This window comes from Neophocaena asiaeorientalis, unplaced genomic scaffold, assembly GCF_003031525.2.
Source record: "Neophocaena asiaeorientalis asiaeorientalis breed wild unplaced genomic scaffold, Neophocaena_asiaeorientalis_V1.1 scaffold424, whole genome shotgun sequence".
NCBI lineage: Eukaryota > Metazoa > Chordata > Mammalia > Artiodactyla > Phocoenidae > Neophocaena > Neophocaena asiaeorientalis.
In genome coordinates, this window is record NW_020174430.1 from 305079 (window position 1) to 317220 (window position 12142).

The 12142-nt window shown below is 60.1% G+C and overlaps 1 protein-coding gene across 1 annotated transcript in view; it reads right to left on the bottom strand.

Moving 5' to 3' along the window:
- ADAMTS8 (ADAM metallopeptidase with thrombospondin type 1 motif 8) overlaps window positions 1–12141 on the bottom strand; it is a gene marked incomplete at its 5' end in the record, with an annotated part of 19564 nt that extends 7423 nt beyond the window's left edge. Inside the window, 5 exons of the mRNA XM_024756878.1 lie at window positions 1131–1432; window positions 2199–2366; window positions 2901–3036; window positions 3835–4074; window positions 11539–12141. Of these exons, the coding sequence (XP_024612646.1) occupies window positions 1131–1432; window positions 2199–2366; window positions 2901–3036; window positions 3835–4074; window positions 11539–12141 (1449 nt within the window). The remainder of the gene's footprint in view (window positions 1–1130; window positions 1433–2198; window positions 2367–2900; window positions 3037–3834; window positions 4075–11538) is intronic.
- Between the last annotated feature and the right edge of the window lies 1 nt (window position 12142).

Sequence of the window (12142 nt, forward strand, 5' to 3'; positions counted from 1 at the left end):
GTCATATACATACATACATATATATATATATATATATATATATATATATATATACACACACACACAGTATTGTATGATCTGTCTTTTCCCCTTAAAAATAGGTGATAAGTACCATCCCGTGATCGTTTTCTGGCCACCTTTCCCTGTACCAGGCTTGGCTGTGGTGCTGGGAGAGGTTGGATGGGCTCCCTCCCTGCTTCTCCCCTCAGGAACGTGTGAAGCACGCGCCATAGGACAGGGTTGGGAGAAGCTCAGTGTCGGGGTGTGGGCTGGGAGGGGGCTGAGAATGAATCCGTGGACCCCGACCCGGCTCAGGCTTAGAAGCATGTGATGTCCCCGCCCACGCGGGCTCCCGGGCCTCAGTGCAACGGCGGCACCCCCGAGGACAGCCCTGAGGAGGGTGAGCGCACAGGCCACCCTGGTGATTCAGAGCTGGGCCGGGCCCAGGCTGCGAACCCGGTGGATGCTGTTTCACAGATGGCTCAGTGACTCGCCGAGAAATGTGATCAGCCTCACAGTTCGGATGTATTAAGAGCAGAGGGCAGAGAAGCAAATCATTTAAAAACTCTCACTGGCATTGCCTTTTTGTCTTTGCCAGGTTTTCTCTACCTGGTCAGAGGTGACTCTGACTCCTCCTTCCCTCCTCCTTGAGCAAGGAGTTCCCACAATTACTCTCACCCTCCTGACCCCTAGCTATGCATTCGTCTCCGACACGGGTAGGATGTGAACACCTTCCCCTCATTCTCGACTGGATGTCCCTCCTCTGCTGTCACGCTACCTGTTTATAATAGAATTCATAACGGCTTCTGTCTGTTGCGTGCCCACGACTGCCCTTGCGCTGGAGCGTTCCACACCTAGCACCAAGCCTCACAGGCCTTCAAGTCGACTCCGCGGCAGCCCCACAGGCGGAGTCCCCCAAATGCCCGCAGCCCTGCTGACGTCATCCATCAGTCTTGAACAGCTCCTCTCGGCTTTAGCTAAATATGCTTTGCTTTGTCCAAAGGTGAGTGATTTTCCTCATAGTTGCCCCTAGGCCCAAAGTCTCTTAGTTCATGGCTCTCAAGTGTGGTTTCCTCCTTGGAAACAGCCCTCCCCCTCCCTGTCCCACACTCCCAGTGGCCGTCCCTCACCTTGGGCTTCTCTACTTCCTCCTCAGGCAGGCAGCTGCCATCCAAGCAGAGGCTCCCGGGCCCGCAAGGCGTCCCGTCCGCCCAGGGCAGGCTGCCATTCTTCGTGTGGCAAAGGGGCTCGGCGCCATCCATGTGGCACCAGAGCTGGGCACAGATGTCCTGAGCAGAGGTGTTGGGGCAGTGGCGGAAGCCCAGCCCAAAGATCTGCTTGCACTGTTGGTCCAGCTCGTAGAGGGCCCTGCGGCCTGGGAGGCCTGTGGGCAGAGGCAGGGCCGAGGTAGGGGCGTCCAGGAGACAGTCTCCTGTGGAGGAAGCAGAGAAATAGGAAGGAGGGGTCCCCCCCCAATCACACTCGAGGACTCCTTGACCTCCGCCTACAAACTGTCAGCACTCAGTCACCCACAGAAGCTCCTCCGAGTTTTGACTATCAGTAGCAAGTTTTTGTTTTAAGGGTTGCGTTTCTTTTGGTATCCAGAACATCTTATACGCATTCAGTGTTTACTGAGGGAAGGCCAGCTAAGCGTAACACTAACCTAGGTCACAGTATAATTGCGGATGTAAATGGACTCTTAAAAACCAGGCCAGGAGAAATAAAGCCAAAGTATTGATGTTGGACAATCTATTATTTTTGTATCAAGAATCAAGAACCAGTTGTGTTTTCACTGCTCTACTCAACAAGTCAGGCTGTCTTCACCAAGCACCTCGCCCCACTCCTTGCCCTCACGGGGCGCTTCCTGCCTCTCTGCCATTTGCACGCTACCCCTGTGATCTATCGCTCCAGCCAGAAGCTCCCTTCTCCCCTCTGCACGACAAAAATTCTTCCATTCCTTTGAGCTCTGTTCGAGCCCACCTCCTCCAGACAGATCTTCTCAGACTCCTTCCACCTGCCCTGTGGGTTAATCTAAAGGGGCTGCTGGAAGCTGGGCCAAGGAAGGGCATGCTCTGTGGAGTGGTCAGAGCACTGAGCCCGGCGGGGTGGCGGGGACACAGCTCCTGAGTCTCCCCCAGGCCGAGACGTCTGCGCTGCAGGTGCCGGCTGCTGGCCGGGGAGGAGCCTGGGGGACCTACCGTGCCCGCCGTCCAGGAGCTCCGTGAGGTACATGGCGCTGCAGGGGGACCAGGGCAGTGTCTCGTTCAGGTGGACGAAGAGGGGCGCCATCATGTGGTGCTTGCCCAGGGGCCCGAAGAGCCGAGCACAGGGCTTGGAGTCGTCGTGGGGCATGCTGAGGACGTGCCCTGGGGAGGACGAGACCCGCGGTCCACCCAGCGTCGCCACTGCCCTCAGCCGTCCGCCCAGGGGGCAGAGGGCCTCTGAAGGCCTACGCAGCGCCAGCTCCTCGAGGGACCACCACGGTGCTGCACTTATTCCTCAAAGACTCTTCCCGGCCCACCCTGCCTGCCTCTCCTCTCCCAGGAAGCTTGCTCAGAGCTCCAGGAACACCGGGGTTCCTTTATTTTCTGCCGGGGCCTGTGCGGATTCACACTCGTGTCAGTCATTCGGTAGCTGACCTTCCAGAATCCTGACTGCTTAGCCGGGATGCGGCCCCACGGCTCTACCCGAGCGCTGGCATTTCCCTGGTGACCTCCGAGGATGGCCCCGTGCTCAGGGTGGGGGTGGAGACAGCACGAGGGCAGAGTCACCCTGCCGGAACGAGGAGGGGTGGCCCCGAGAGGCGGCAGGGTCCTGGGGGGGCCTCGCTGGCTGGACTCGGGAGGGCCGGTCCTCCCACCTGGTCCAGCAGCCCAGGCCTCTGGCGTGGCGAGCCTTACCGAGCTCGTGGGCCAGAGTGTAGGCCGCCTGCAGGCCCTCGTCCTCGATCACGGAGCAGCTCTTGCTGGGGTCACAGATGGTGCCGATGTCCGCGACGCCCAGGGTGTCACACAAGCCCTCCTTCCCGCAGAAGTTCTGCTCGTGGAGAGAGCGGGACGTGAGGACAGACACAGGACGGAAACCCTTCCCATTCCTGCACCTCCGGAGACGCAGGACACGTTTTAAGCCAAATCCCTGTTTCTCCCCAAAGGCCATTTCTCCTTCTGTGTCGGCGTGTCCTCGGGCTGCCGGAGACTCAGAAAGCTTGTCCCGGGAGGTGGGATAGCCTGGCGGTGGTTAAGGGTGTGGACCCCACAGTGAGGTGGCCGGGGCCTGACTGCGGGCGCTGCCACGGGGCGGCAGCTCTGTGCCTCGCTTTCCCCAGCTATAAAGTGGGGCTAAAAAACGCAGCACTCGCCTTGGGGTTGTGCGTGCGGCCTGGGGGGTGAGCAGGGTCTCCCCACGTGATCACACTTGCTGGCCTTCAGGAAGCCATCTGTTTAAACCACACCAGGGAGATGGGCAGGCCTCCTGCCGTTGGGGAAATCTTGAGGGGACCCCCGGTTACCTCCACCGCCTTTAACCCCCGCTGCAGCTGGACCTCCTGTCTTAGCTCCAGCTCCACGTCGCTCTCCGGGCAGTTTGAGCCCGTTTCCTCTTGTTATGACCTCAGCAGACAGCTGCTCACAAAGTTCTGGAGCAGAGCCCCCACGAATTCCTCTCCTTCCCTCGCAAATACCTCATACATGTCCTCGTGACCTCCCCTTCTTGTCCACGCCCGAGGCTCCTGGTGTCTAGCTGGGGCCAGCAGGGGGCCGGTCCCCGTGTCTGGGCGGCCGTGGCCCCCTCGGCGCGCCCTCCCACCCCGCCCCCGGTTCCCAGGGGCCCGCGGACCTGTCTGGTGAGCAGGATGGCCGTGTCAAAGTGCTCGGGGTGCCGGTCGCTGGGCTGGTTGAAGCGCCGCTGCCAGCGGCAGAAGTTGCGTAGTGTCAGCCCGCCGTTGTCGGACACCTCGGGGCCCCATCTCTCATCCTCCACGATCAGCACCTTCACCACCATCAGGTTGATGGAGTTCCTGATGCTGGGGTGCTTGTAGATGTGGGCCGCCACAGACATCAGCGTCAGGACGTGGTTCTGCAGGAAGGAGGGGTGGAGAGGGAGGGGTAAGTCTCCTGGCCGCCGCCCGCCCCCGCCGTCACGCCGAGTTGATGCACCCTGTGTGCTGGGCATCGGTACACAGCACCTCGGTGAAGGCTCCCAAAACCCCCCAGGCCCTGGCCTCACTTCCCTTCACTGTACATATAAGAAAATCACGGCTCAGTAGGTGGCCCAAGGTCCCAGAGCTAGTGTGTCAACCAGCATGTGAACCCAGAACACCTGGCTCCAAAGCTTAAGTGTTTAACATCCTGACCAGCCACATGTGGCCACGGACGTCTAAATCCATTAAAATTCAATAAAGTTAAAATCCTAGCTCCTCTGCCACACTGGCCACATTTCAAGAGCACCAACGGCCGTGAATGGCTCGTGGCTACTGCATCGGACTGAGCAGACAGAACATTTCCATCATCACAGAAAGTTCTTCTAGTGGACTGCACTGGTTATTCTACCTTAACCCTGACACCAACCGTCTCCCTGGCAGCCACGCATTCCCTCTCCGCCCTCGGCCCAGAAGCAATTATCTGAGCGCTCAAGGTTAAAATCCGTCGAGAATTTTCCTGATGTCTGCTGGGGCAACCCCTACTCTTCAGGATGGGAAAACTTTGCTCTGATGACCACTCCTAACAATAGCTCCTCTGCACCAGTCACAGACGGTACACGTGTCACCTCATTAAATGCTCACAAAAACTCTGGGAAGTAGGGATTGTCATCCCCATTTCACGAACGAGGAAGTGGAAGTTCTCGCAAGTTAAATAACTTGTCTACAGCCGCGCAGCTCTTAAAGCCGGAGTGCCAGCCCAAGCGCGTCTGTCTCTGAGGTCTACACTCTTCTCAGTAAGTCTCCCAGGGCTTGGCCTCCTGGCTTCTGCCTGGACAGCCCAGAGGGTTTATTCCCCTCTGCCTGGGGTGGGAGAGAATCGGGTGGGTCGCTGAGACCCAGGCGCTCAGGCTCCCACTGCTTCCGGTCCCACCAAGGCCAGCTGAAGGAGTTGACATCAGTGCTTGGCCTCTGCCCCAACCCTGGGCTGCCAACTGCTCCCAAGGCTTTGGGGGAGGCCAGATGGGGCTCACTCTTCTGCCTCCACGGCCTCCAGAAGGGAGTCCTCTTGGATGACTTTGCAGAACAGGAGATGAATGGGGCAGAGGCACACAGGCCTTCAGGCCTCCAGCCAGCCCTCCTCCCTGCTCCCTAGGGCACCACCTCCTGTGGCCTCTCTTTCTTCCCTCCTGTGTTCTGGAAGGTGGGAGAAGAAGGAAGGAAAGGAGGGTGAAAGGCTAGAGACGGACATTCCATGGGCTGAGGCCATGTGTGGGAGTTCTAGACGAATCCCACTGTTTGTGAATGGGATCTGTCTGTTCACCTCGCAGGCGACCAGCCAGATATTTTGTAAGTTAAGCCCTACAAACAGGGGTTGGCAGGTTACTTAGTGTGTCAAGCACTCCAGCTATGTTTAGGCTGATGTAAACATCTTATCAGCAAAGCTGAAACTTGGCACCAGCCCCTGGAGTCGGATTCCTGAGGGAAACAAGCAATTACATCAGTATGCAACTGGGGGCGAGGGCTGAGGAGCGGCAGCTTTTGCTGGGGTTACTTCCTCCAGGCCTCTGCTGCGTCCGGGGCCTCCTACCCCAGGAAGGACCAGGGGCCAACTCCGGGAACTTCTTCCGAGACAACCTGAAACTCTCCTCACAGGAGGCCTTCCTTTCAGTCCCACCTTCACAATTTCATAACTGGGGAGCTGATGTCTTACAAAGAAGGTGTGAAGATGAGAGATGCCAGATGCTCCGAAGCAGTCCCCGAAGGCTCAGAATGAGGAACTGAAGACCTAAGGTTTCGGAAGGGTCTGGTTCCCAAGCTGCCTGGTCAGACTAGCAGAGAGCATGTGATGGGCGCGTCCCCGACGAAAACCAGAGGTGCACACGTACAGACTGCTGCACAAAGGCTGGCACGGGCGCACATCCCGACACCGAGGTTCTTGGGGTCTCCTTGCTTGAGTTCAGGCAGCTCACGGCATCTTCTCCCGACACCGAGTAACAACTAGGGGGCCGAGCTGGCTTGAGAACCATTTCCCTTCTAGGAGGTGGGTTAGACGGGAGGACATTTGAAGGTCCTTCTGGCTGCTTTCTCAGAAGAGAATTCCCATCGCAAGAGGGCTGCCAGGACTGTGTGCGCCAGAGTTTCTGTTCAAGTCCCCAGTCCTGGTCTGGCTCACCTCCCCTTCTGTCTTGCCTCACTGCACTTTTGGGGATGGGATGCCCTGCCACCATCAGCTCCTCTGAGGAACGGTGGCCCGGCTCCCTGTGCATCTGACAGCGCCCTGGGGGAAGGGCCACTGGGCCTGGGCGGGTGGGCGGCCGTGAGTCTGTGAGCCCCCGCTTCTCAGTCCATTTCCTGGTCCAAAAGGGCAGGCCTGACTTCCAGTCGCACAGAGAATGGGCCCAGGAGCCAGTCAAGGAGAAGGTTAGCTGGCTTGCTCTACCGCGCCCTGTCGATTTATACCTCCCTGTGCACCACGTGGGTGCGGGCTGCGGGCTGCAGCGGGGCCCCCAGCAGACAACCTCCCCACAGCCAGGTCGGGTAGGTCAGAGCCCAGGGCCAGCTGGGCCGGGGTGGTCACACAACCCGACTCTGGAATGGCCCGGGGATCTCCTGCCCTTGGGTCTCCTTAGGGAAAGGTGGGCACTTTTCAGGGGGCCTCCTTCTCCATTGGCACCCCCAGAACCTGGAGAAGCAAAAAGACACTCCGCCAGCTAGGCTGGGACATAGCCCTCTGATTCTCTGAGACACAAACAAGGAGATTCCTCCCCCGGAGCTCCCTCCCGTGCAGCCAAGGCCAGCTATGGCGGGAGTCTGGCGAAGGCTGGGCCCAGGCCAAACACACTTCCAGCAGCGTCACTTCAGAGCGTCATCCCTGACGCTGTGGGCCCAGCGCTCTCCTCGCAGCACGCCTGGGAGAGGCAGGGAGAGGAGGGGTGGTAACGTGGAAACTCTGTGGCCTCCGCAACGGGGCCATCACTCTCCCTTCTGGCATCTCTCTGGGGCCTGAGACTGCTGGGGAGGAGGGAGAAGCAAAGGGAGAGGAAAGAAGAGATGGAGAAAAGACAGGGTCCTGCACAGATGTCCTTCATCCGTCCTCGTCCTCCAAGCAGTGAGGGGCAAGGCCACGTCGCCGAAGCACGCAGTTTTCAGCACCACAAGGGGCCCAGTGGACACAGTCCAGGCAGAGCAGAGGCTGAGAGGCAGGTCCTGTGCTGCGTGCGACAGCACAGCTGGCACAGCGCTGGCTGGCTCTGACGGCGTGGGACTGCCCTGCCCTCCTGCTCTGACAAATGCATCACCAAGGCAACTCTAGTGCCAGCCACGCTTCGCCGAGCACCTACTATGTGCCAGGCTCTGGGTCAGGTGCCTTCCGTGTTTTACCATCTCCTCCAGACACTGCCGGGACATTGGTATAACTGTGCCTGTCAGGCTGGTGAGGAAATCGAGGTACAGAGAAATGGGTGACTCGCTCAAGGCCACTCACGTCTATTTCCTGTCAAAGTCTATGCTCTTCATCACGGCACTGACTGCCACCCTCTTTGCTGCTGCAAGGGAAACTGCAGCACAGCCCGGACAAAGCGTGCCAGCCAGCCAGCCAGGGTGCCCCTGACGTTGTCTCTGCCCAAGTCCCCCCGCCGCCCCCCTCGGCAGGGAGGGGGAAGTGGCGAATCAAAGACCGTTGAATACTAGGGCCTTCTCTTTGGGAAATACTTCACAGAGTCCATCATTCTGACGGCAGCAGACCAAAGGGATGGAGAAGACTTGGTCTGCTGCCAGTGGGGGAACATACTTCACATGCATATAACGTGGCCTGTGGAGATTCGGGCATGTGTCTGCTTCTGTTATTATCCAAAACAGGACACTTTTCAGAGTGAAAGCTGAGACGATTAATAATTATGCCAGAACGAACAGGCCTAGATGGAGGCTGTGCCGGGCAAGCCGGGGTACTTGGCCACTTCGGGTATTAGGGCTGGCCGGGGAGACATTTCCCCAGGGGGCAAGCGCAAGGGGAGACGAAACGGCTGTGACTTGGCCCTTCCCGGAAACCACCTGCTAGTAGCCTGAACCTTGGGACTCCTCTGGTCTCCTCTGGGGGCCCTCCCTGCTCAGCAGCGAGTTCAGAAGCTCAGCCTGCAGCCGCTGCCCTGGAAGGACAGCTTCCCAGACCAGCCCTGGGGCGCAGCACGGTCCCCACGCGCCCCTCTCCTGCTCCAGTTTCATCCAGGGGACAATTAGCTGCGGCCGGATGCAGACAGAGTTAACGGTCTCTTCCGAGGTGGTCCCTCCTTTCAGGACACCCCCTTTGTCTGAGCTCCTTAACTCTGAAACCAGAGAAGAAGGTGGGAGACAGGGCCCCTCCTGTCAAGGGATTGACTGAACTCAAGTGTACAGAGTCCGGAAGGCTCCCCTGTCGCTTAGCAGTGAGATCAGCCTTGCGCGCGGATGATTCTTTCTCTTGGCCTCGAAGGCGGTTCCTTCTCAGGACCGGGCCTCCCACTGCGGCTGGACGTCTTTGGGCTGCTGGGTTCAGTGACCCAGTCCCACAGCGTGGATGACGTCGGGGGAGCCAGGGCCTCACACCCTCCAGGTGCTCAGGAGACGGCACGGCTCAGTGAAGCAGCACCGCACCCGGGTGCTGCGAGAGCTGGCCTTTCTTCCTCTGCCCCTTCACAGGCACTTCCACCCAGGTGGTGCGTGGAAGCCACTCTGCAGATTGAGCACTCGGCTTCTCCACGTGGTGCTGAACTTTCCAGAAGACTCACCACGAAGCAGCCTCGTCGACGTTTGGGCTAGAGTCGATTACCTAGTGCAGGCGCCCCGCTTCACAGGTGAGGGGAAGGTGCTCTTCACCCTCCTCACACACCCCCGCTGCCAGGACACCCCGAAGCTTTTTCCGTCCGTGTGAATGTAGTCTCCAGGAGGCCCCTCGGAGAGTTACTTGTAAAGAACTAGGCTCCATTTGGGGAGGTGGGTCTGGGCAGGCAAGGTCGTGGGGAACCGGCCCTTGACATCCACTCCTGTCTTGGCCGAGCCAGGAAGCCCAGGCAATGGAGCTGAGAAGTTCAGGTCTGCTCTGTGGCACCTCCATAGCCTGTGAGCGGTCGGAGCAGAGGGCCAGGGGCCAGTCATAGAGACCGCTGTGTCTCGGCCCCTGCCCCACCCCAGCGCGGCGACAGCGGGATGCAGGCAGTGACGTGATGAGACCGAGGCGGAGGCGGCAGGGCTGGCCCCAAGGAGAGAGGGAGCCCCCCGCCCGCCCAGGGAGAGGACCTCAGTCTTCAAGGTGCCCGATGCCTATTGCGACGCGCTCTCCGGGCCCGAGGGAGCCGGCTGCTGCAGAGGTGCCAGTCTGTGAGTGGTCCAGAAACCTGTGTGTGTGCAGGGGGAACAGAGTGGGCAAGCGTGCTCTGCGTCACCCAGCCAGGGGTCATACGAGGGTGGAAGTGCTCCTGGGTGGCTCTGCAAAGAGCAAGTCAACTTGTCTGGTGCAGCAGACCTGGGCAGAACCCAGCCCAGCCCCCGGCTTCCGTGGCTTGGGAGCCCTGGCGGCAGCAATCACGTCTGCTTTCAGAAGACTCTGACCTCCCGGAGCTGCCGAGTGTGTGCTGGAGGCAGACACACAGCATCTGAAGTGTCTGGGCGTTGAGCTCAGAGTGAGATGGTAGGAAAATGTCAGGGAGGACATTGTGGCTCTGAAGACAGAAAGGCAGATTTCTCTTTCTGCTGCTGCTCCGTGTTCTTGTTGGCTTTCCTACCTCCTGGTTCTCAGGCAGCCGTCAGAAAGGAGTCGTGCGTGGGAGGGGCTGAGCCCCTCAGCTCTGGGTTTGCGGTGAATGTGCTTTCTGATGGAGCCCCTGGTCGCTGGAGTAGCCATCCTCACCCGAGACGGGAGAAGCCCACCGCCCTGCCGCCCTCTGGAGGACTTGCTTGCGGAAAGGAGTCAGGGAAGGCGGCTGGTGCCTCCCCCTGCTCTCATGGAAGGCAGGGAAGCAGATACTCAGTCAGTGCAGACCCACAGTCCCGGGGGCAGACCGCACTGACGGCTCCAAGCCGCCTCCCCGAGCTCTGGGAGGACTGAATACCGGGACAGCGCACACGGAGCCCGCGGGGCCTTAACAGCCCAGCAGCAGCCAGGGGAGCGGCCAGCTCTTCCCACCCTTCCATCTAGAATGCATTTCCCAGTGACAGCAGAGTGAGAAAGCTGGGGCGAGAAGCTGGAGGGCCGGCTGCACCGCGTCTAGACTGTGCTGCATAGGGAATGCCGAAGCACTAGGTGCCCGCAACAGCTGGGCACAGGCTGAGCCTAGGATAGGGTCCCAGCCAAGACTGCCATCACCGAAAAGGCAGCAACTGAGCTGCAGCAGTGGCCAAGGTGCCTTTTTCAGGAAACTGTGACCGCTGGGCAGGCCAGTTCTTCTCCACCGCGCACGTCTCTGGTTCTGCGCTCCCCCAGGGAGGAGAAAGCGCAGCCTCTCCTGGAACCCTTCCACTTCACGAGGTGTTGGGGTATAGGGTGACACATACACCTCCTGCTGATTCTGCACCATCCTGGAATCTAGTGGGAAATGGCCTGGCTACAGGAGCTGTCCCCTGGAATCAGCTTTCCTGTCCCAGCTCCGTAGAGAGCTGTGTCTGGGCAGAGAGCAACTCGGGCGGACCAAGGATAGTTCTGGCTCCACCAGGAACATTCACCAGAGGAGTTCAGATCCCCACCCCCTTCTCCTTCCCTTTTCCACTGAAGCTTCGGTTTCCCGGGCTGAGCCCCCAGGCAGAAATTCTGTTCCCCTCCCTTGTTGTGCTGATGCCGGCACTGCCAAGTTCTGCCAGGGCTGAGCGCCAGGTTGGCAAGGTGTCCGTGCCCCTGATCAGAACCAGCTGGGCACACAGAAGTTGGGCAGCCCCTTTCCAGGTTCAACTCCCTGCAAACAATGTCTTTTACTTATGGCAGCCTCAATTCTGTAGGCAAAGGGAATCTTTCCATCCCAGCTGCCTCTCCCTGGGAGCCTCCCAGGTCTGGAGACAGCAGAGGGCGGAGAGGTGGGGGTGGGGTGGAGGTTCTCCCCAGATGTTCACTTATCATGTCTGTTGGGAGGGGCAGGTGTCTGGGGCGGCGCGGGAGGGGGGGGCTTTAAAACCCACTTTCAGTTCAGGATGTGAGGGAGGGGGGTGAGCAGGGAGGAGGAAGCCCAGGACCCGCCCTCTAAGTTGGAAGGGACGCATGGGAGGAGCTGGAGGTAGCCCAGGTGTCAGGGGTCAGGAAAGGAGTTACTGGGCTTTCTCAGAAAGGAAAGAACCTTGTCTGGGGTGAGGAACGGGAAGGGTTTTCTCAGCGGGACGGAAAGGGAAGAATTTGGAGACTCTGGGAGGTGACCGGCGTCTCCGGGCACAGCGAGTCCTACCTGCAGGTCGGCTCCGTAGAAAGCAGCCATGGACGCATCGGCCACCAGCAGCGTTTCCACGAAGCGAGCCTCAGACACAAACCGCTTGGTCCTACTTGTGGCCCCCAGGGTCGGCGGCGGCTCGCTGGCGCCTTCCGCCTCCTCGTCTTTGCCCTGCTCGTCGTCCTCCTGCCTCCGACCCTCTCCCTTCTCCGCCTCCCACTCGGGCGCTCCCGGCAAGGGCTGGGCTTGGGCGGCGGCTGCGCGCCCGGGCCCCCAGCGCTGCAGGCGGTGCGGCTGGTGCAAGGAGCCCCCCGCGCCCTGAGGCTGGATGGTGAACTCCTCGCCGTCCAGCAGGAAGGAGCCGCTCAGCCCGCGGCACAGGCTGACGGCCGCCAGCGACTCGGGCTCCCCGTTCACCGTGCCCGAGAAGAAGCAGCTGCGCAGCTCCTGCTCGCCCCCGGCCGCCCCGCCGGAGCCCCCGAGGCGCTCGACCTTGAACTCGGGCGCCAGGAAGCTGGCGTCGGGCGCCAGGCGCAGCTCGAAGTCGCGGCCGAAGGCGGACAGGTGGAGCGCGAGCTCGCCCGCGCCGCCCGGCAACCGCGTGGGCACCACCAGCGCCGAG